The sequence below is a fragment of the Melanotaenia boesemani genome, chromosome 4 (assembly GCF_017639745.1).
Source record: "Melanotaenia boesemani isolate fMelBoe1 chromosome 4, fMelBoe1.pri, whole genome shotgun sequence".
Lineage (NCBI taxonomy): Eukaryota > Metazoa > Chordata > Actinopteri > Atheriniformes > Melanotaeniidae > Melanotaenia > Melanotaenia boesemani.
Window position 1 is genome coordinate 35,732,228 of NC_055685.1, and position 20,420 is coordinate 35,752,647.

At 39.7% G+C, this 20,420-nt stretch overlaps 1 protein-coding gene across 2 annotated transcripts; it reads right to left on the reverse strand.

The window, feature by feature from the left end:
- Positions 1 to 1,934: 1,934 nt before the first annotated feature.
- On the reverse strand, positions 1,935 to 19,388 carry rasal3 (RAS protein activator like 3). 2 transcript variants are annotated; one of them, XM_041984054.1, is made up of 19 exons: positions 18,602 to 19,388; positions 14,051 to 14,199; positions 13,843 to 13,921; positions 12,655 to 12,722; positions 12,479 to 12,561; positions 10,231 to 10,351; positions 8,229 to 8,327; positions 7,459 to 8,133; positions 7,222 to 7,366; positions 7,000 to 7,144; positions 6,682 to 6,918; positions 6,378 to 6,579; positions 6,122 to 6,213; positions 5,923 to 6,036; positions 4,784 to 4,964; positions 4,516 to 4,623; positions 4,234 to 4,424; positions 3,979 to 4,063; positions 1,935 to 2,198 (listed from the first exon to the last, which is right to left on the reverse strand). In XM_041984054.1, exons 1-19 carry the CDS (start codon positions 19,224 to 19,226, stop codon positions 2,088 to 2,090), a joined length of 3,510 nt encoding a protein of 1,169 aa, XP_041839988.1. In that variant the 5' UTR covers positions 19,227 to 19,388; the 3' UTR covers positions 1,935 to 2,087. The 2 variants fall into 2 exon arrangements, with proteins under 2 accessions (XP_041839988.1, XP_041839989.1); XM_041984055.1 differs by lacking the exons at positions 13,843 to 13,921; positions 14,051 to 14,199; positions 18,602 to 19,388 and adding an exon at positions 13,370 to 13,797.
- Between the last annotated feature and the right edge of the window lie 1,032 nt (positions 19,389 to 20,420).

Consider the following 20,420-nt stretch of genomic DNA (forward strand, 5'->3'; position numbering starts at 1 on the left):
TTAAGGGGCATTCCTAAAATCCTATTTCTAATCATCTACTGACGTCCAGGACACTGTGTAAATTTTATTGATGAATTTTCTGAATTATTATCTGTTATCTCTACTGATTTTAACCATTTCATCATAACTGGGGATTTTAACATTCACATAGATAACATGATGAATGGTAATGTCAAGGAATTTTCTTCCATATTGGACATGTTTGGTTTGTGGCAACATGTAAAACAACCGACCCACATTCGAGGTCACATTCTGGACCTGGTTATTTCAAAGGGTATTGATATTTCTTCTGTTGTGGTCACTGACTTGGCCTTTTCTGACCATTTTTGTATTTTGTTTGATTTACTGATCACTCAGACTGTCCAACCAACCTGCTTCTCCGTTAGAAAGAGGTACATTAATGAAAGAACAAGTGCTAAGTTTGTGGAGGCCATAGCTATGTTACCAACAACCAGTGCAGAGTTAGTTGATGGACTCCTGGATCATTTCAATCTGAAAGTCTTGAATGTAATGGATGCTGTTGCACCGATAAGAATCAAGAGCACTTTGATCAAACAGAAAACACCATGGAGAAACACCACTGTGGTTACCAGCCTAAAAAGAGAATGCAGAAAAACTGAGCGGAAATGGCGGAAAAATAAACTTCAGATTTACTATGAGCTGTAAAAACAAAGCCTGCGTAACTATAACAATGAGCTGTGCAAGGCCAGAGAGCTGCATTTATCTGAAATGATTAACAGGAATGTCAACAATTCTCGCACTCTGTTTGTTATGATTGAAAAACTTACTAATCCTCCTAAACAGATAAGCCCAGAGCTCCTTTCCACTGAGAAATGCAACCAATTTGCAAACTTTTTTGGCCAAAAAATTAAAACAATTAGGCAAAATATTAATTCCACACAGTCAAACAAGAAAATTAGTCTGTGTCTAAAACCCGGAAATAATTCTGATGTCATGTCGCAATTTAAAATGGTTGATTTAAAAGTCCTACAAGAAACAGTTTGGCATTTGAAATCAACAACATGCACTCTGGACATGATACCATCCGACTTTTTAAAAACAGTTTTTACCTCAGTAGAAAGTGATCTCCTACTGATAGTTAACAGCTCACTGGCATCAGGCATTTTTCCCAAGTCACTAAAGATAGCTGCTATTAAGCCACTCCTAAAGAAAAGGACTCTAGACGCCTCTATAATGAACAACTATAGACCTGTCTCTAACCTCTCTTTTATTTCCAAGATTATTGAGAAAGTTGTATTTCACCAGCTTCATGACTTTTTAAATGAAAGTGGAAATCTTGATAAATTTAAGTCCGGCTTCCGACCTCATCACAGCCCTGAAACAGCTCTGGTCAAAGTGCTAAATGACATTAGGTTGAATACTGATTCTGGTCAAGTATCAGTCCTGGTTCTGTTGGATCTTAGTGCTGCGTTTGATACTGTAGATCACAGGTCGGAGTTATTTTGTTACAATCGGCAGCTATGAATCCGAGCGAGTGGCCATGACTTGTGGAGTCCCCCAGGGGTCAGTCCTTGGACCTCTTCTGTTCAGCTTGTATATGCTCCCTTTGGGTAAAATGTTACAGAACTATAGCATTAATTATCAAACTTCCCCATCAAGTTCTTTGCAAGCCCGTTAATGAGCCATTAATTTAGTTCAGGTATGTTAAAGAAGGTTTAAATGCAGGGCAGTGGGTCCTGATGACTGGGATTGAGAAACACTGTCTTAGATGATTTGTTTTTTAAATAGATTATATGTTTTTAAAGAACCTTTTTGCTATTAAAAGTGGTGACACTGATCTAAAATCAGAATAATTAGCTGCTGCTATGGAATAAATTAAGTACATATTGTTACTTTTATGCCATATTATATGAGTAAATATATTTCTAACCATTGTTACACATATAACGCTAGATTTTAAAACAGACAAGAGACACACTTTGTGGTTTTTATTTAATCAGAAAATCACATTTGATGCATTAAAAAAAGTAAAAATGTTAGAAAATTGTTTTGGTTTCACACCTATAAGCTCTATATGTCCATTTATACAAAACAATGTAAAGCTGAACCGTTTTCTCTGCTGAGATTTAGTTGCTGTTGATAAGTGGCTTTTCAGGGTGTTGTATGTTGTTCTGGCTGCTCTTGTAGGCCTCATTCAGCTGTTGAAGGTCCCTCATGAGACCAGCAAACTGCTCCTCCTGAAAACAAAAAGGACATTATTACATGAAAAACCCAGAGCTAACTCATAAACTCAGGATAAAAAAATTCCAGCTCTTTGAAGATTTGCATGATATTGTTATGTGACACTCTTAGAGTATAATTATTCCTCCTCCCAATCTTTATCCACCCATCTTAAAGTATATGTTACAGCAGGTGCAGCATGTCAAATTTTCATTCTGGGAAAGTTAAAACTATTTTGCTCTTTGTTTTTGCTTTGTTGTTAAAGGCACATTTCCTTCCATCCATCCATTTTCTTCCGCTTATCTGGAGTCGGGTCGCGGGGGCAGCTGCCTAAGTAGGGAAACCCAGACTTCACTCTCCCTGGCCACATTCACCAGCTCAGGGATTCCGAGGTGTTCCCGGGCCAGCCGAGAGATATAGTATGTCCAGCGTGTCCTGGGTCTTCCCCGGGGCCTCTTTCCAGTGGGACGTGCCCGGAACACCTCACCAGGGAGGCGTCCAGGAGGCATCCTGACCAGATGGCAATTGAAACTCTTTCTGACAGGGGACTCTGCCAGACGTTCCCAGCAGACCTTCACAACACACTTGGGTCTGCCAGGCCTGACCGGCATCCTCCCCCACCATCTGAGCCAACTCACGACCAGGTGGTCAACAGTTGAAATCTCCGCCCCTCTCTTCACCCGAGTGTCCAGAACATGCGGCCGCAAGTCCGACGACACGACTACTCCTGGTGCCAAGTGCACATGTGGACACTCTTATGTCTGAACAAGGTGTTCGTTATGGACAATCCATGACGAGCACAGAAGTCCAACAACAAAACACCACTGAGATTCAGATTAGGGGGGCCGTTCCACCCAATCACGCCCCTCCAGGTCTCGCTGTCATTGCCCACGTGAGCATTGAAGTCCCCCAGCAGAACGAGGGAGTCCTTTAAAGGCACATTTCTAAACAGCAAATATGCTCTACCTGTATTGTGATTAATGTTGAATATCCTGACTTAAAAACAGCCCCCCCCCCCCCCCCTCTCTCTCTCTCTTTTATCTTATCTTAGTTTTGAAATGTGATTTTCCATTTGTCACTGATTCATGTCACCAGCTCTGCCATTACTGAAAGAACTCAAGTGAAAAGAAGCTCATTTGAACAACAGCTCTGTTAAATATTGTGTTCTGAGTCTGTTTTCATGATTAATTCATGATAGTGATTAGCTTTGGACAGACTTTGTCCTCTGCATGTGTTATGGCACTTTTCTGCCACTTGAAGGCAGCAAACGAGTCATGGCAACTTCAAACGATGCCCCGATTGGAGCTTTGTCTTTTTCTTTCAAAAAGCACCAATCACAACAATCACATGATTGTTTTTTCCAGAAGTTAATACATGAATTAGCACCCTAATGATAACCTATGGTTGAAAAGGGAGCTGGAATACTGCATTTCTGTAGTATTTTGATCAAATAATGTAACAGATATTTCATTAAAGTCTCAGAACATCATGGCAACTGTTGACAAAATGGTATAATTAATGTCATAACAGGTCTTCTTTAGTGGGTATCAATATTACTTATCTGAACTAATAGAGTTATTTTACACAAGTCATATTTGGCTGTGGGGGAACTGAATAGATTAAAGTGAGAAGTATATTGTTTTTTGTATTTTATTAAAGTTTAACACAAACTCATACACTACCGTTCAAAAGTTTGGGGTCACTTTGCCATTGGAGTCAATAGGGAAGTGACCCCAAACTTTTGAACTGTAGTGTATTTATCCCTGAGTGACAACCATCTGTCTCTGTCTTTCTTACCAGTACATTCACTCTTTCAGCTGCTGCAACTGCAACAGTTATCTTCCTTTCATCTTCTTCCCTTTCTTCCTCAATCACACCCAGCCTGCAGAAAAAATGGTAGAATAGAAGAGTCATTGCTCATCTCCAGCATAACATAATATCAAATAATATAATCACATCAAACCATTTACTATTGATAAGAGCCTCTGAACGTATGCAGTGAATTCAGAGTTTATGCATAATAAAAACACTCAAACTGTTTTACAGTCTCACCTGAAGGTGGCGTTGGCCAGCTGTTCTTCTCTCACAGCCAGCAGTTCTCGCAGCTCGTGGACCTCAGCCTGCAGCATTGCATTGTGGTCCTGGCTTTGGATGATGAAGTCCTCCAGGCGCTTGGCCATGTCCAGCTCCCGCTCCGTCACCTGCTCTATCCCCAGACGGAGCTCTGACAGCTCTTGAACGTGCTGGTTGGGAATTACAGGTAGATGTAATAAATAAACTGTGATGTAATCAGGAGGAATAAGGCCACCTTTGCAGCTGGCTGGCTTTACACACCCTGTCCAGTAAGTTGAACTGCTCATCCTCTGTCTTTATCTCACTCGAATCCCTGTTGTTGACTATAATCCAGGGAACTGGTGCAGGTGGACGCTTGAGATTGACATTCTGAAAAAACAAGATGAAATACCTTCATCATGACTTCTCTTAATTAATCAATTATAGAAGTGTTGTTTTTTATTTTTATTAAAAAAAGAAGGGGGTGGGGGGGTTGAGTCTTAGCAGCAGATTTGATCAAATAAGTGCACATGTTCTTGCTTGTACTCACAGGATTTGGTGGAGAAATGAGTGGCTGGTTGGTGGTGTCAGGTTCATGGTCGGGTGTTGGCAGAGCTTCAGAGCTCGTCTGCCTCTTCAGAGCTTGTTTGTAACCAGGCCGTCTGTGTGGAGCACTCTGAGTTCTTGTGACCGGCTTCCTTTCTTTCATGCTCCTGCGAGTCCTCCCATCTCTGAAAATTACACAGATTTTTAGACAGGATTTGTGTTGTCCACAAAAAGCAGGGGGCTTGTCTGAAAGACACCAACACAGGACAATCTCGTAAATATAATTAAATAACTCAGACTCTTTTTGAATCTGACATTCACACCCACCACAACTTTCTCATTTCTTTGAGTACACAATTGAGTGCAACATCAGGAATGTCCACTAGAAAGGAATGTCTGCATCTCATTCACCTGACTGTCCTTCCTTAAAAATGGGAATATGTATTTAGACTATATGCTATATGCAGAATGATGAAGATGATGGCAGTGTGACCTCTTTACCACCTTAACTCGAGACATAAGTGAAAATGACTGATATAGAAAGCATTTGTTGGGGCTTCAAATAAGGAAAAATGTAGATGAATTAGGTGACTTAAGTTCCTAACCTGTCAGATTAAGTCCAGCATGGAGTCCAACCATTTAGGGAATCAGGATGACTCAAATGGAAAAAAAAGTGTGTCTGGTTGACTGAAAATGTCCAAGGTGAAGGTGGAATTGAATACTGGATTAAAACTTCAGCTGAATGGGTGTAAAGACTGCACAGGCTCCATTCAGAGACAGTTATGGTTCAGCTTTAAAGCTGGTCACGTTAAGGAAAATCACATTATTGTAATAGTTATGGATCAGTGTGATAAAACGAAGGCCCCACACATGCAGAGTGTTGTCATCTCATAATTTTAAGCTCTGAACTTCGACACAGCTGTGTTTTAGACATTCAATCTTCTCATAAGGCTTTAGTTTCACACCTCAGTTTTAGTAAGTAATTGAAAAAATCTGTTATTTCTCTTTTTTGTCAGCTAAAGGCCAACTGCTGCATGTTTGGAAAGATGAAACACATCACATCAAGAGACAGTAGACTGCATCTTGTGGGCAAAATAGAGTATTTCAAAAACAATTGCTAAAAGAAAATGTCATCTATCATACCCATCTCTAAGGCCTTTGGAGTCCACGGGAAGCTTCTGGAGAGAGGAATGCAGAGGGCTGTACTTTGCCAAGTCTTTGGGAGGAACATACACTGGTTTGGATTGTCCAGTTTGGCTGCAAAGAAGAAGCTTCTTTAGCAACACCCTGCAAAATATGTGCATGTTTATAATAAAGTTAGAGATGCAGCCTTTCCGCATACCTGTTAACAATGATCCGAGGTGCATCGGGGCCGAGTGACTCTGCAATCTGATTGAGGATTGAAGGTAGCGGGTGCAGCTGGTCCACTGTGTCCTGAGGAAGAAACAAGCTCCAAATTACTCATGAGTTCTGGAAACTAGCATGTTGAGCAGTGAAATAGCCCAATCACAGTGTAGAGATAAAAATCTGTAAATACGAGAGCGACACAAAAACCCTTGCAGCCATAGTAACATGTTTTGAACATATTTTGGCTGTACCTGGTCCTTCTTGTAGATGATGTCCACCAGCAGGCCATGAAGCACAGCTAAACGCAGGGGCAGATCAACATAGCCATCGAAGGACGTCATTGCAATTTCAGTGTCTTGATTGGACACTGTTTGCAGAAAGCTCCTCATTCCATCCCAATGCTGTTGCAGGAATTCATTCATAAAGAGCATGTACTCCTCCTTCTCTCCAAACCTAAAACACAGCAAAATATTTAATCTATGTGTGCCAGAAATCTTTATTATCTGCATGATCTGTATGTTTTGCTCAGATGAAATCTGTGAGGAAGCCACTCACAGGGTGAAGTTGGCCAGATTCTGGATGACTTTAGCCGTTAAGGTAAGCGTGCGCAGGGTGTTTGGCTCTGGATAAGGTTGTGTCAGACCAAAAAGAGATGGACTGAGAATGGCAGGGCATAAGAATCGAAGGAAGAGGGAAGCAGAGATGAGACGCTGCCCAATTTCAGCTCTGCCCTGGTCCTCACACACCTCCATCCAGCTGGAGAAGATTTTGTTTAATTCTTCAGGAAAAGGTCTGCAGACACAAGAGAGTAAGAGTGAAACAATGTTTGGTTTGTTTTTATTGTTTTTTCTAACAAAAACATTTTTTTCTCACCCATGAATCTCAATAATCTTCTGCACCACCTCCTCACAGGTTTCCATCAGGTGCTTTTGATTGTTTAACAGATCAGAGGCAGGACATTTACGAGAGTCAACTTCACAGTTTTCACCAGAAGCGTAAAGCCGGGTGATGAAGTCCCCTGAATTAAAAGAAAGTAGATCCAATGAAAACTCATTATCAGTGCCAGGTGCCACCTGTACAGCTAAGCGTCTTTACCTAGTGTGTCAATGAGATACTTCTGTCCAACAAGCTTCATATATTCATCTATAGCTTTGGTGGCCAGTGTGTTCTCTCTGAAGATCAACGCTTCCTTCTCTCCAAGTCGTTCCACCTCTGCGCTGCCCAAATCAATGAGAAATTCCTGGGGTATTGAGATATAAAACAAAAGCATGATTATTATTTTATGAATCAGGTTGTGTTCAAGCTGTAGCAATACATGTTGTTTTTCTCCACCTTGGCTTTGCCGATACTCTGGAGAACATGGACCAGAGCTCCTGCCAGCTCTTCTTTCTCCTTCACATTCAGAAGTGGTTCCAACTTTCTGCACATTTCCACATAATCCACCGTCACATACTCTGCAAACTCTTTGTATTTCTCCATCGGCAGCACTTTTAAATTTTGGAATCGGGCTTTGATACGGAGGGAAGCCTGCGGTCCCAGTAGCTCTTTGGTCCCAGCTGTGCCTGAAGCCTTGTATGGAGCGATGGGATACCACTTCTCCTGAAAGGTCCTCCCTCGGATATCTGCTATGGGAATTGCAACGCTGCCCAATGGGTGCAGACTGGAATCGTCTCGGGAGTGGCGCTTTTTCTTTGGGTCGTCCTCACGGAAAAGGTGCAGGCTAATTTGAGAGACAGCTGGCAGGTTGTCAAGCTCAAAGAATTCCCCCCAAAATAGTTGACACCCTCCAGCTGCAGCTCCACCAGACCCCAGGCCTCCTGAAGACCCAGTGGAGCAATCCCCTGCCTGGCTGGAGCGGTTAGGCAGCTTCCCAACAGCTCGGCTGCTGGTGCGGGCGAACAGGGTTCCATCCAGGTGGACCTCGCAGTAATAACGCCGTTTGGGTGGCAGATCTTTGGCCTCATTGACCCACAGACTCAGAGAGTTCTCTGTGCGCTCAATGTTATCCTGTCAACATTGATGGATGACATGTTTTAGTCAGTAAATGATATTTTGAGTTTTCTTTTCTCTTTAAATTTACAAATAAATGTCTGAAGGCTCACCTTGTTGGGCTGGGCAGCTCGTCTCAGGTCTTCTATCCAGCGATCACGTTCAGCAGCCGAAGAGCAGCCAAAGCAGTGGGTGTTCTCAGAGTTTATCACCTATTATACAACAAACCCAATAAAACTGAGTTACTAGACAGACTTTTTCCATTTTATTAATAAAATAAATGACTGAATGACTGGATTTTCACCTAAATTCAGACAAAAACGAGGTTGTTATCTTTGAACCTAACCAACCACTTTATTTACTCTGGATGGCATTTCATTGGCTTCCTGTTCTACAGTGAGGAAACTTAAACGTTATTTAGGATCAGGATCTGTAATTTGACTTATACAAAACAGGTTTCTAGGACTACTTTCTTTAACCTTGCAACAATTAGGAACATACTGTCTCAGAGTGATGTAGAAAAACTACTCCATGCCTTTTTTTCCCCCGATGCACTGATCATTTCCCTCGATTGTTCTCTCTCTACTCTCCATGTATAAGTATCTGACATTGTTGTTGTCAATAATTTATGTTTCTTTCTTTTATTGCAAGTATTCCTAACTGTTGACCCCTCGTTCCTATCTTCTCCACCCCCATGTGGTCAATGTAGATGAGTCTGGTACTGCTGGAGGTTTTCCTTCCTGTTAAAAGGAGATACATACGCTGCAAGTGGGTTGGGCAGCTGGTGAAGCTGAAGGCTTTCTTGGCCCACTCCTCGCCCATTTCCCAGTCAAGATTTGGATTATTCCTTTCCAGGCTTCAGGATCCACCTGATGCCTGCATCATTCCTGTCATCGCCTCTGACGGGGATCCCTGACCTCACTGTCCCTGCTTTTCTTGGCCTCATCAGTGTGGGAACCTGAGGACATTCTCCCAGACATTACAGCTCTGGTGTCCTGTGAGGTCCCACAGGGCTCAGTTTTGGCGCCCCTCCTTTTTTCGCTGTATCTGCTTCGCTATAAAGCATGGTGTATCTTTCCATTTGTTTGCCAATGATAGCCATATTTACCCCTAAAAAAGAAAGATGCATTTTCTCTCACACCTCTTGTGTCACACCTCCATGACATCAAGGAATGGATGGCCCTGAGTTCCCTGAAATTTAATGAGAAAAATATGGAGGCTGTAGTGTTTGTGCCAAATGGCTCCACTGACCCCTCCCCAGTTGATCTGGGCCCCTAGTCTAGCTTTTCAAAACCAACTGTCACTTATTTGGGTTTTAATTTGAACAGTGATTGTAAACTAGATCGCCAGATTAAATTGGTGGTAAAGTCCAACTTTTTAAACCTTCGGCAACTCGCAGGCAAAATTGCTTTTAAATGCTCCACACTTGTAGACAGTAAGTTATGCCTTCATTATTCATCTCTCTCACGTCTCTAACTCATCAAAATGCCACTGCTCATCTCTATTTTAGTGTCGCTTAAGTGGCTGCAGTGTATTTCATTTTTAAATTATTTTGTTTTTAAATCCTTAAATGGTCTGGCCCTCTCTGAGCTGTATTTCCCATATTCGCCAGCCCGGTGCCTCAGATCAGCTGATCAGCTCCTTTTGGAGGTACCGAGGTCTAGGCAGAAGCTCAGAAGGGATAGAGCCTTTGCTTTCGCTGCTCCTAAACTGTGGAACTCCTTGCTGCTACAGGTTAGAGAAGCCCCATCCATTTTTAAAACCTGCCTAAAGACCCATTTTTATGATCTGGCTTTTTGGCCTCTAGCATGAAATCTAGCTGCCTCATGCAGCTCAGGATGGGGGATTAAATTAATTTCTTTAACTATGCAAATATTTGATTTATATGAACACATTTATTATTAACTGGACTTATGTGGATCATATAATGGAATTGTCTTAATTGGATTAATTGAATTTGACTGTCTGATGTTTGTTATGAATTAGGGCTACATAAATAAAGCTAATCAGACTTGAAATTAAATAGATTTGTTCACTCTGGCTCAGTGGAGATCTTCTATAACCCTCTCTTAGGAATCAACAAAAGCAGCTTTAAACACATATGACAAAGTTTACCTCAAAGCAGTACTTTTCCCCTAAAATGGAGCTGTGGACCGGCCTGATGACGGTGCTGGTGTCGGTGCTCAGATCTAGACTTCCCACTGGAATTGACACAGACTCCCGGGAACCATAGTGCCTTCCAATTTAACACAACAGGAAGGAAATGTCAGGAACGGACACTGTATATATGTCTTTATTACAACCTGAACCACAACTATGTGGACACAGACTCCCCGTTCTAAAAGAAAATACAAGTCCCATTCTGTGCTAGTTCACTCAGTTTGTCAATAAGAATCAGAATATTATTATTACCTCCGTCAACGAGGAGGTCATGTTTTCGGCTTTGTTGATTGGTCTGTCTATCTGTGCGTTAGCAACATAACTCAAAAAGTTAAAAATTTCTGGAAATCTCAGAAATGAAATAAGGAACAACTGATTAGATTTTGGTGTGATCTGGATCACCACCTGGATCCAGGAATGTTTTTAAAATATTCTTTACAATCAGTATATTTGGATAATTTTGTCATTAGAGCTTCTAACTTAAAAATAATGCGTACAATCATTGGAAAACTTTTTCGTTTTACAGTGGCTTGGTGGAGGTCTGCACTAAGTGCTTCTAGTTGTACAAACTTTCACATTGGTGCAATTTAGACAAAAACAGCAAAGTTAGATTTAAAAAGTCAATAAATAAAAAGCTGTACAAATTTGCATGTAAAATATTGCACCAGCAGGTTGTTGTACCAGTATAAGGAGTGGGACAATGTCTGTAAAATGCATTTATACTAATTCACTGTGAATTACATTTTTCTAAGTTTCTCCTGTGTTGTCTTTGCTTTTGTCTTTCTCTGTTTTAGTTTTCCACACCTGTTTACTTCTGTTATTATCATTAAACCGTGCACATTTTGCAGTTGCTCACATAGTTTGCATTAAAGATTGTAAAAGTGTTTTGCATTATTTGTTTATTCTGAAATGTAGTTTTTTTAATCCTTGTAAAAAAAAGAAAAAAAGTGTTTTGGTATCATACTTTTGTTTTGTAGGCCTAAATGTAAATGTGGTTTCTATGGTGTAAAAATGCATTGCGAGAATGTGAAAGTTGCTGGATCGTTCAATTCGTAGAGCATCCATTTCCCATACAGGAGACCAGAATTCGAGTAGCCCAGGAGATGAACAATAACACCTTCCATTTGGGTCCTTACGCAAGACCCTTAACGCTACTGCCTAACCACTGTGAGTCGCTTTGGATAAAAGCATCTGCTAAATGACTGTAATGTAATGTAAAAGTGTTGCAGTGGATGTAAATTTCTACCACAAAGGTATAAAAGTTTTTCACTGGATGTAGTTTTGCTTTGCACTTCCCGGTCACCGTGGACCACACAGTTCTGGTTAAAAATATATAAAAATACATAAAATTATTATTATTATTATTATTATTATTATTATTATTATTATTATTATTATTATCATTTCCAAATGGCTAAATCTGAGCCATCGCATCAAGAAGGGAAACATACATTTCAACTGTACATAAGAGGCTTAATGATCTTATTTCTGTATCAGCATCAGTAATCACTCAGAATTAGAGGCTGGATTTCTCATACTACAGTCATCTGCTTTTGCTTGGTTTACATCATATAGAAGAAAAATATATTTAGTTAAGAAGAAATAACTATATATATATATATATATATAGTTATTTCTTCTTCTTCTTTAAAAAACAAGATTAATCATATATTGGAATTTAAAAAATCTTGGTTAATAACATGCATATATATGCACTTTACTTTTATATGAACTTTAATAAACATAAAATCAATTTTCCAGACATTTTGGTGTTTTGAAACAGAATTTACTTATATTCGTCTCAGTAGCTTAAGGTTTTATAACTGAGCAGAGCAGGAAAGAAAAACAGTGTTTTTGTCTGTTGTGTGTCAAACTTTTATAAATGGAAAACCAGAAAAATAAATGACGACAAACATTTTGGTTGAGTTGATGTGGAATGAGTCAGCAGTTCTGTAGTAGAAAGTAGTTACTGAGAAATGTGGAGCAGATATTTACAGTTGGATGAGGTGGTTGATTTCAGAGTATTTGGACAACTGATCTAAAAATTATGAAGGTTAATCTTTATTAGTTTTTCTTTGTTTTGGGCTAAACTGAATCAGAAGATCAGCCACCTTAACAAAGATAGTGGACAACAGCAACACAGAAAAACTACAGCTTTGGACTTTAAGTAATTTTCCTTCACAGACTGAACAGTGAGTTTTACCTGCTTCCTTTGTTTAGTCCCACTGGGCCCAGCTGGGTGGTACTATTCCTTTTGGCTTTGTCAAGACGTCGCTTGATCAGTGCCTGAGGGCGAAGAAGGCAGGCACAGTGCAATTATGTATTACATCAACAGGAAATGCAGTGCCTGTGGAGAGATAATTGATGTGTAACGCTCACCCTCACACCACCATCTTGGGTCTTTGGCCGAGGAACACCTGCCAGGCTTGCAGGATCGGGGCTACATTCTGAAGATCAGGATAAAAAGTGTTAGCTTAACCAATGGCAATTGCAGACATGGATATAAACCATTTTTTCCAAGTAATCATTGTTTCTATTTAGAGTTCATGGTCAGTCCTGCTTGTGTTTTAGGTCATTCTTTCAGTACTTTGGTTTCCAGGCCTAAGATAATCCAAGACACTGTTCAGCTGATACTTTTCAGAACAGATAGTTTGGCTTCTCAAAGCAGGAAAAGCTTGCTTGCTGAAAGTTGGTCATCAGTAACAAACTTGGTTTCAACATATATTCCAGTGAAAGACAAATTATCTGCTTAGAAAAAGCAGGTACAGTCCACGGCTTCTGCTTCAGTATCCTGTCAGCTCTTATTTCTGCTTTACTGAGGAAAACATTTGCTTTGCAATATTTCTAAATAGATGAGAAACACAGGATGTGGTTTTTTTAGCTGGAGGCTGATAGAGAAAAGTAAGTACAAACTACATTAACAGATTGCACCCCACAATAATTAAACACTTTCCAGTGGTAATATTTAGAATACTGCACCCTTCCACCATTTCCCATTATTTGTACTTCTAGAGCCACATCGTGTTAAGATGAAAACACACGAGTTTACTTCAATTTTGCAGGACAGTTTGTACTTTTAAATCTCTTTGCTTACCTAAAGCCCCACCACAAACAAACCAGCGCCTAAATCCCATCATTGAGTCCAAAGGTATGCCACAGTCCCGTTACTCTTTAACATCTTCCTCTGTTCAAGAACATGCGTTGCTCCCGACTGAGCAGCAGAATAAGTGGAGAACCATCACTTCCACACTGCAGCCTCTGAGCTTCTTCTCAACAAGGCATCTGAGTTGAATGGGAGCTCAGCCCCGTGTTTCTCTTTCTCTGCAAGCTTTCATTGGACAGCTACAACACTCAAATGATGCTATCTTCCTCAAAAAACTTAGAGGAAGCAATTTGACAGTGACTCACACGAACAAACATTCAGCTATTTCCTCTGTGACTATTAGCAGATTCATGGTTTTTCCTGATACCAGAAACAGCTTTGTTAGTTGTGCTTAGAATCTAGAAAAAACCTGAACGCAAACCTGTTCCTCATTTCAGTTTAAATGTGTGAGATTGTGTGTTGACCTGTGTCGATTTCTGCGAGGTTCTGCATGCTGAGGTTGGACACACAGCTGCTGACACGGTTTCTGATCCACGTCGTCGGCTGAGAAGGACACACATGAACATCATGCCACTCTTAGAAATAAGACAACTCTGTAATCTCTAAGGTGTCTATGTCTCCTTAGAGAAGGATGATGCTGTTGAGTGTGTGTTTATATGTGTGTGCTGGCACCTCATCCTCTTGCGAGATGAGAATTTGTCCATCTCCAAGGACACAGTTGCTGATGTCCCATAGAGGGACCTCCTGAGGAGGGGTCCATGGTAATCTTGGGAGTTCAGTGGGGACAGCTGGTGTTGGATCAACCTCATCCAAATCTGCCACTACACACACACACACACACACACACACACACACACACACACACACACACACGTTCATGTCATTACACAGTCTACTCAGAGCAAACGCTGCTTTAGCTCAGCGCAACATAGAGTCTCATTTTGAACTCATTCTGCAGAATTAATACGACCCTAACAGCTTCCATCACTTTGAGGAACTGATGATGATGTTTGTAATCTACAGACACTGCAGCAGCGTAATTGGAGGCGCATGCTGACTTCTGTTTGTTTTGCATTTTTGGTAATGATGGCATGACGACATTTATCTCATACAGCATTTGACCTCCTCCATTTACTGATGCTATCTCTCTCTCTTAACACACCAGGCTGAGTTGTGATAATGTGGTTTCTCCAGCTTTTCCTCCTATTCCAATCCTTTTTGACTTGCATGACCTTCATTTTTATGTTTTATTATAGTGTTTATTTTTTTAAGTTTTAATGTTTCATAAATTCAAACAATACAATAAAATATCAAGAGTTACAATAAAAGAGGTGATGCTCTTGATTATAATGAAATGAAATCCAGGCCAGTTTGAGCAGAAACCTTTTAGAAAAAAAGACAACCCACTGAGAAGTTGTTTCCTGTACCATTGTTTTCACCTACAAACATGTCTCTGTAGCATTAGTGAGTCTTGAGCCAGTACAGTGAGACTAATGATGGTAAGGTGTGTTTTTATGTTATATCAGATGAGCTAGACCACTTTTACAAAAACCTGAACAATACAATACTAAATTATGCTTCTTATAACTTAAGTTAACAATAAAACATTAAATAGTCTTTGATTTGTTTCCACAGACACAATTTTCATTGTTCTTTTTTTTATTACCAAACAGAAAATAACTCCACAGAATCTCTTCTATTTAATGAAATAGTCACTAAATCCTGCATCGTGTTTAAGAGACAGTAAGTTCAACTGTTGTCCCAGCCATCTATGCTTTAAAGTAACTTAGCTATGAAATGAAATTTTAGGATTTAGTTGCTGTTTTCTGGTTAGGTTTAGGAGAACATCATGGCTGACATTCAGACAGATGCTATTTCTCTAAAAATCTGCCTAAACCTAAATGTGTCATGTTGGTTGTTCCCAGTCAGCTACTAAATTTAGCAATGAAAGCAGTGTCAGTGTTCCAATGTTCAGATTTTTGTTCATGCCGGTGTTGCCGTTGAGGTTTGGTTGTTTTGTGGATGTAGGAAGGGGAACATGTGTGGTGTGTGCAGTGGTGTGTGGGAGAGAGAGAGAGATGCTGGAACTGTTGGCAGCATGAGTTGTGGATGAGACAGCAGTCTGTTATTCGGTTCTAATAAGAGTTACATTGTCTCCAAGTCTTCCCTGCAGCAGTGGGCCATAACAGGACATTAGATGTGTAGATTGATTCAAAGACGGAAACTGAATAAAAATAATTTTCACTGGGACTGTATGTGTAAAAACTGGCTATTAGTACAGCTGCTATGCTTAAAATGTTTTAACAGAATTTTTTAAAACTATGATAAAAAAATGTCTTTCTTTGTTAGAGTTAGAAAATTTGTTTTACGCCACTTAAAACAAATCCATGATGTGTTCCACAATAATCCAGTTTATAATAGCTGTGTCTATAAAAGCTCATTCTTGTAAAAATACGTCCTATTGACCTTTTCATGCTAAATGTCACAAAATGTCCTTTTGTTGCATTTTCACAAATAGAATAAAAGTTTTGTCAATCACAAACTATATATTAATGAACATATATGTTCTTTAGAATAATAAAATCCTAATTTCAGGAGTTTAAATCTTGGAGCTTTTTAACATGTGGTCTAGATGTAAAAAAAAAAAAAAAAGAATTATTTTAACATCTTAACATCATCCTCCCCGAAAAGCTTTAAAATCACCCTTAATGCAACTTCCATGTTGTATGATGAAGTACGCTAAAAGCAGGCTTTGACAAAGATCACATTTTTATCCACCAAAGAAATACAAGTTTTTAAAAAAAATCTCCACATTTAAAAATGAACAATCAAATCCCAGTTGGTGTTTTGGGGGATTTTAGTATGATTCACAGGTTTTATTTGCACCTGTTACATATTTAAGGCTGTTTGTGTAATATATAAACAGCAAGAAGGACTGAAGTACTGTGGCTAAAAAGTGGTCTAAATTTTTGTGAGATATATCAACGACTAAACGAGGGAGTTACATAAAATCACAAAGTAAAGACGGAATAACAAGCAAAAGTATTGTCATTTAGTACCTTCAGGACAATCCTTTACCTAGGTTGAACTTTTAATCTACAGTAGAGCAATAAAGAGTCTAACTAGCTTAGGTTACTGTAGACCTACAAGTCAACTATGCGTTAAGAAACAACCACTGACCAAGTTTCTACTGTACCAGAGGCTGAAGTTTGAGGACTGTGCCAACAGTATCAGGACCCTCGTTTTCATCCTCACTTCCAGCACTTGGACGTCAGTTCTTATGGTCAACTTTTGATGTGTCACTTCAAGTTGTTAAAATAGCACAAGAGTGAGGGTAAGGGTAAAAGTACAGGGCAGGGTTTGTTTTTCTTTCACAACACAAAGAAAGAATTCTTTATCAATGAAGGTTCTGATTCTGAAGTCCTGAAACAGCAGATTCTGGGACCACCTGACTCATCATGGTGGATATGTTTGCTCATATGTATCTCATATAATTCAGAAAGAATTAACAGATTTTATTTTATTTTCAAGTAAATACAATACTTCCTACTGAAATATTCAGTTTAAAGAAACAAAATGTGATGTTGTGCTCATTGGCCAGATTATCAAGGTTTCCCTGTGTGACTATTTTATGTTAAGGATGACGTTTAAATCCATCTTTGACTGTCAGTCATGCTGCACCACCGCATTACTGATGAAGCCCAAAGAACAAACCAAACTCTGCAGCTGTAGTTTAAGGAAAGTTGGAGGTAACTGGTTGGTTGCAGTTTGCAGATTTTGCCACTCGATGTCAGTACATCCTAATCACTGGAGTAGTAGATTAATCCCTACTGAGGATTTTCTTTTAACTTTCTGATTTTTAGTCACTTTAGCAGCCGTGAAGGTATCTTGATGTATCCTGATGGCAAACTTGTTTTATATTCCTTCTCAACACTGTGGGGTTGTAATTCTACACTAATGTAGGTGTGGGTTTGTGTGTTATTCTGTTTCTCAACATTTCTGCTACACATTTTTAGAAAGATCTAGTTCTGGTCTTGATAAAGTATTTTCGTTTGTTGGAAGAGGAACTTCTCAGTAGAAAAAAACACACTTGAATTGTGGGTGTAAAGGAAAGAGAGCAGCTGTTGTTCAGAATGTGGGCTCAGTTATTTACATAAAAATGAAAAGGATGGGACTGCATCTGCAGTCCGGTCAAACATCTCTGCTCTTGTTCCACATATTTACACAAATCAATGTCTTTACCACTGATTTAGACTAACAGATTATCATCTTATATACTGATTTGAAAAATAATCTCTTTTTGTTAAGAGAATTATTTATACCATCATCAAATCATAAATATTGAATTGATATTAATCTAAATTTGTTAATAGTGGTGAGGAAATGATTTAAGTAACTGACTGAAAGGGAAATAGTTGCTGAAAACGTAAATGTTGACGCTGTTGTTACCTCAGTGATAGGATAACCAGGTGATCTTTGGTCATTTTTTATTATTCCTTCAAGGTCTTTTAACCTTTTGAGGCTCTGCTCTTCAGATGGAAAGTTTCACTTAGTTTTCTGCATTTCTGATAGCATGGCTGGAGAGAATGCATCAGTCACAAATGTGCTTTTATTTCCAGTCATTTTGACAAAACCAGAACAATTTACATCCCTTTTCCTGTAATTTTATGCTGATTGCATCACTATCAGTCCCAACCACTTTCTTCTGAAACATTTTAATTATTCTTTTATACCTACTGAACAATTTGATAAAATCACTTGTGCAATAAAGATAGTGTACATTATTTTTTAGCTCTTGATGCTATATGGTCCGTTTCTGCACCCTCTGTGAAACTTTGATTTCCATAAAAACTGTTAACAAAGTTGTATTATTCATCATTCATTTGTCAGTTAATGACTTTTATGTTTTGCAAAATGTAAAACGACTAAGTCTTTAGTTAGTTATACCATGAAGTCTGTAAGTTCCTTCTGAACATCACCTCATGTTAAGATTGTATTGCATCACTATCAGCTCAGTATTTAAAAAGAGATGTGTTTGTCACATGGTGTGAAAAAGGCCACACACACCCCATCCACAGCTGTGTCAGTAAATGTTTTGACATAGTATAATGGGAAATCAGTTTAGCCACACTAGATTAGCATTTACTGCATGAAAAACTTCATATTCAACCATAATTTGATAGGAAAAGCTAAATTTGTTACTTTCGGATGATGTGTTCTTACATGGCAGTGAAGTCAGGGTGCTGCTGCGACTCTGCAGCCTGGGCCTCTTCAGCTTCTGGGTCACGTTCATCAGGTATTTTTTAAAGAGTGTCCCTCCACCTCCTTTCTGTGAAGGGTCAGCGGAGGGAGTCCCTGAGGCGCCTGTAGCAGCTGCAGAGGATGATGACGCTGCATTGGCAGAACTGGAAGAGCTGGAGGAAGGTGTCAGAGCTGCAAAAAGTGATCCTGGGGGCTCAGACAGGGCCCTTCTGAAGGGGTTCTTCCTGGTTCCCCCAGACCCTTTATCAGGCTTGGTGCCCTCTCCCCCTTTCCCGCTGGATATGGTTTTGTCTCCAGGGTCCTCACTCAGGGCCTTGCGCCAGTTTTGAACCCTGCTCCATTTGTTGCTGGAGGCCTTCTGAATTCTATCCATCGTAGACGTGGACGAAGCTGCTCCCCCTTCTCTTTCTTCTTTCACCTCATTCAGTGCTCCCTTGGAGCCGGTATGCCATTTGTATGTGTTGAGGGCATCAGTGGGCTCAGATGTTTGAGGCTCAACAGAAGAGTCTTTTTCCTTCTCTGGTGATCTCTGTTCCTTTGATGGTGGCTGAGCTGCAGGCTCTGAATCTTTCTCCTCAGTGCCCATTGCAAATTTTCTGTGTGTGACAAAATTCCCCCTCTTCAGGGCTGCATCAACAGTCTACAAAGGAGACCTAAACCTGCTTTCTTATTGCTATCTTGGAGAATGTTGCTTACGCTAAAGCAGACAGTTTTCTTCTCTGCCTTGATCTGTCTGCTTCCCTCGTTTCCTGTCTTGCAAAAACGTTATCTGTCAACATGCAAGCAGAGCTGCTCTGCCGTTGGTTGCTTTGCTGCAGCACGCAGATCCTCTGGGCTGTTTGCTTCCGCATTGAGTGACGCTGAAAAGTTAATCTATTTACAAATTCAACCTTGTTTTTGCTGCACTTTATATTTTCATTTGATACTTTCCCCCTCTCTTCCTGTTCTGCTTTTATATCGAAGTTAGTTTTTAGTGGTTAAACTGAGTTTTATACTTCAAAGTGACTCAATGAATCAAACATAGATACTGTTGGCAAAGTGAGATTGAGTGTAGACCTGGTGGAGGTGGTTAACAGCTTCACATTTACTCTGAAACATGTTTCCTCTCTGTCAGATTTTGAATAATTTGTCTCACAAGAGTGAGAAACGTGGCTTTACAAGTTCTTCCTCACCTGTCTCTCTAAATAAATAAAAACTTAATCAGATATTAATAATAGAACTGAATTAGCTAAAAGAGCTAAATTGAACTTAAATCACCAACATTTACTTTTCCATTCTGGGAAGTTTAATTATTAATATGTAATTTTGTATAGTGTTGTAGGCTAAGTTTGGGTGCGACTATATTTTACTTTATTGAATTTCCCTTTGGGATTAATAAAGTATTTTTCATTCATTATATAAAGAATCTATCACAGTATCCACTTGTATCCAGGCTACTTTTGGGTGCATGGACTGTTGACTGTTAATATCAGTTTCCTGTCATAGCAAGTTTTCGTTTCCTGCTCAGATCACTTTGTCAGACTCTAGAAACCACTTCCTGTTCTCAAGCTACTCTCAGTTTGTACACACCTGCAGGAAATTTCTCAGTCTCATCGAGGCCTGATGTCACCAGCAACCTGCCTGGTACAACGCCTTCGTGGATATTAAACTGCTGATGGCAAAACAGAACCTTCTCATATCTGAACGTCCTGTTTTTGTGCTTCTGCTTCTCTATTCATGTTTCTTTAAAGAAAGCTTTAATCTGTTGTATTAAACCACAGTCACACAATAACATTCATTT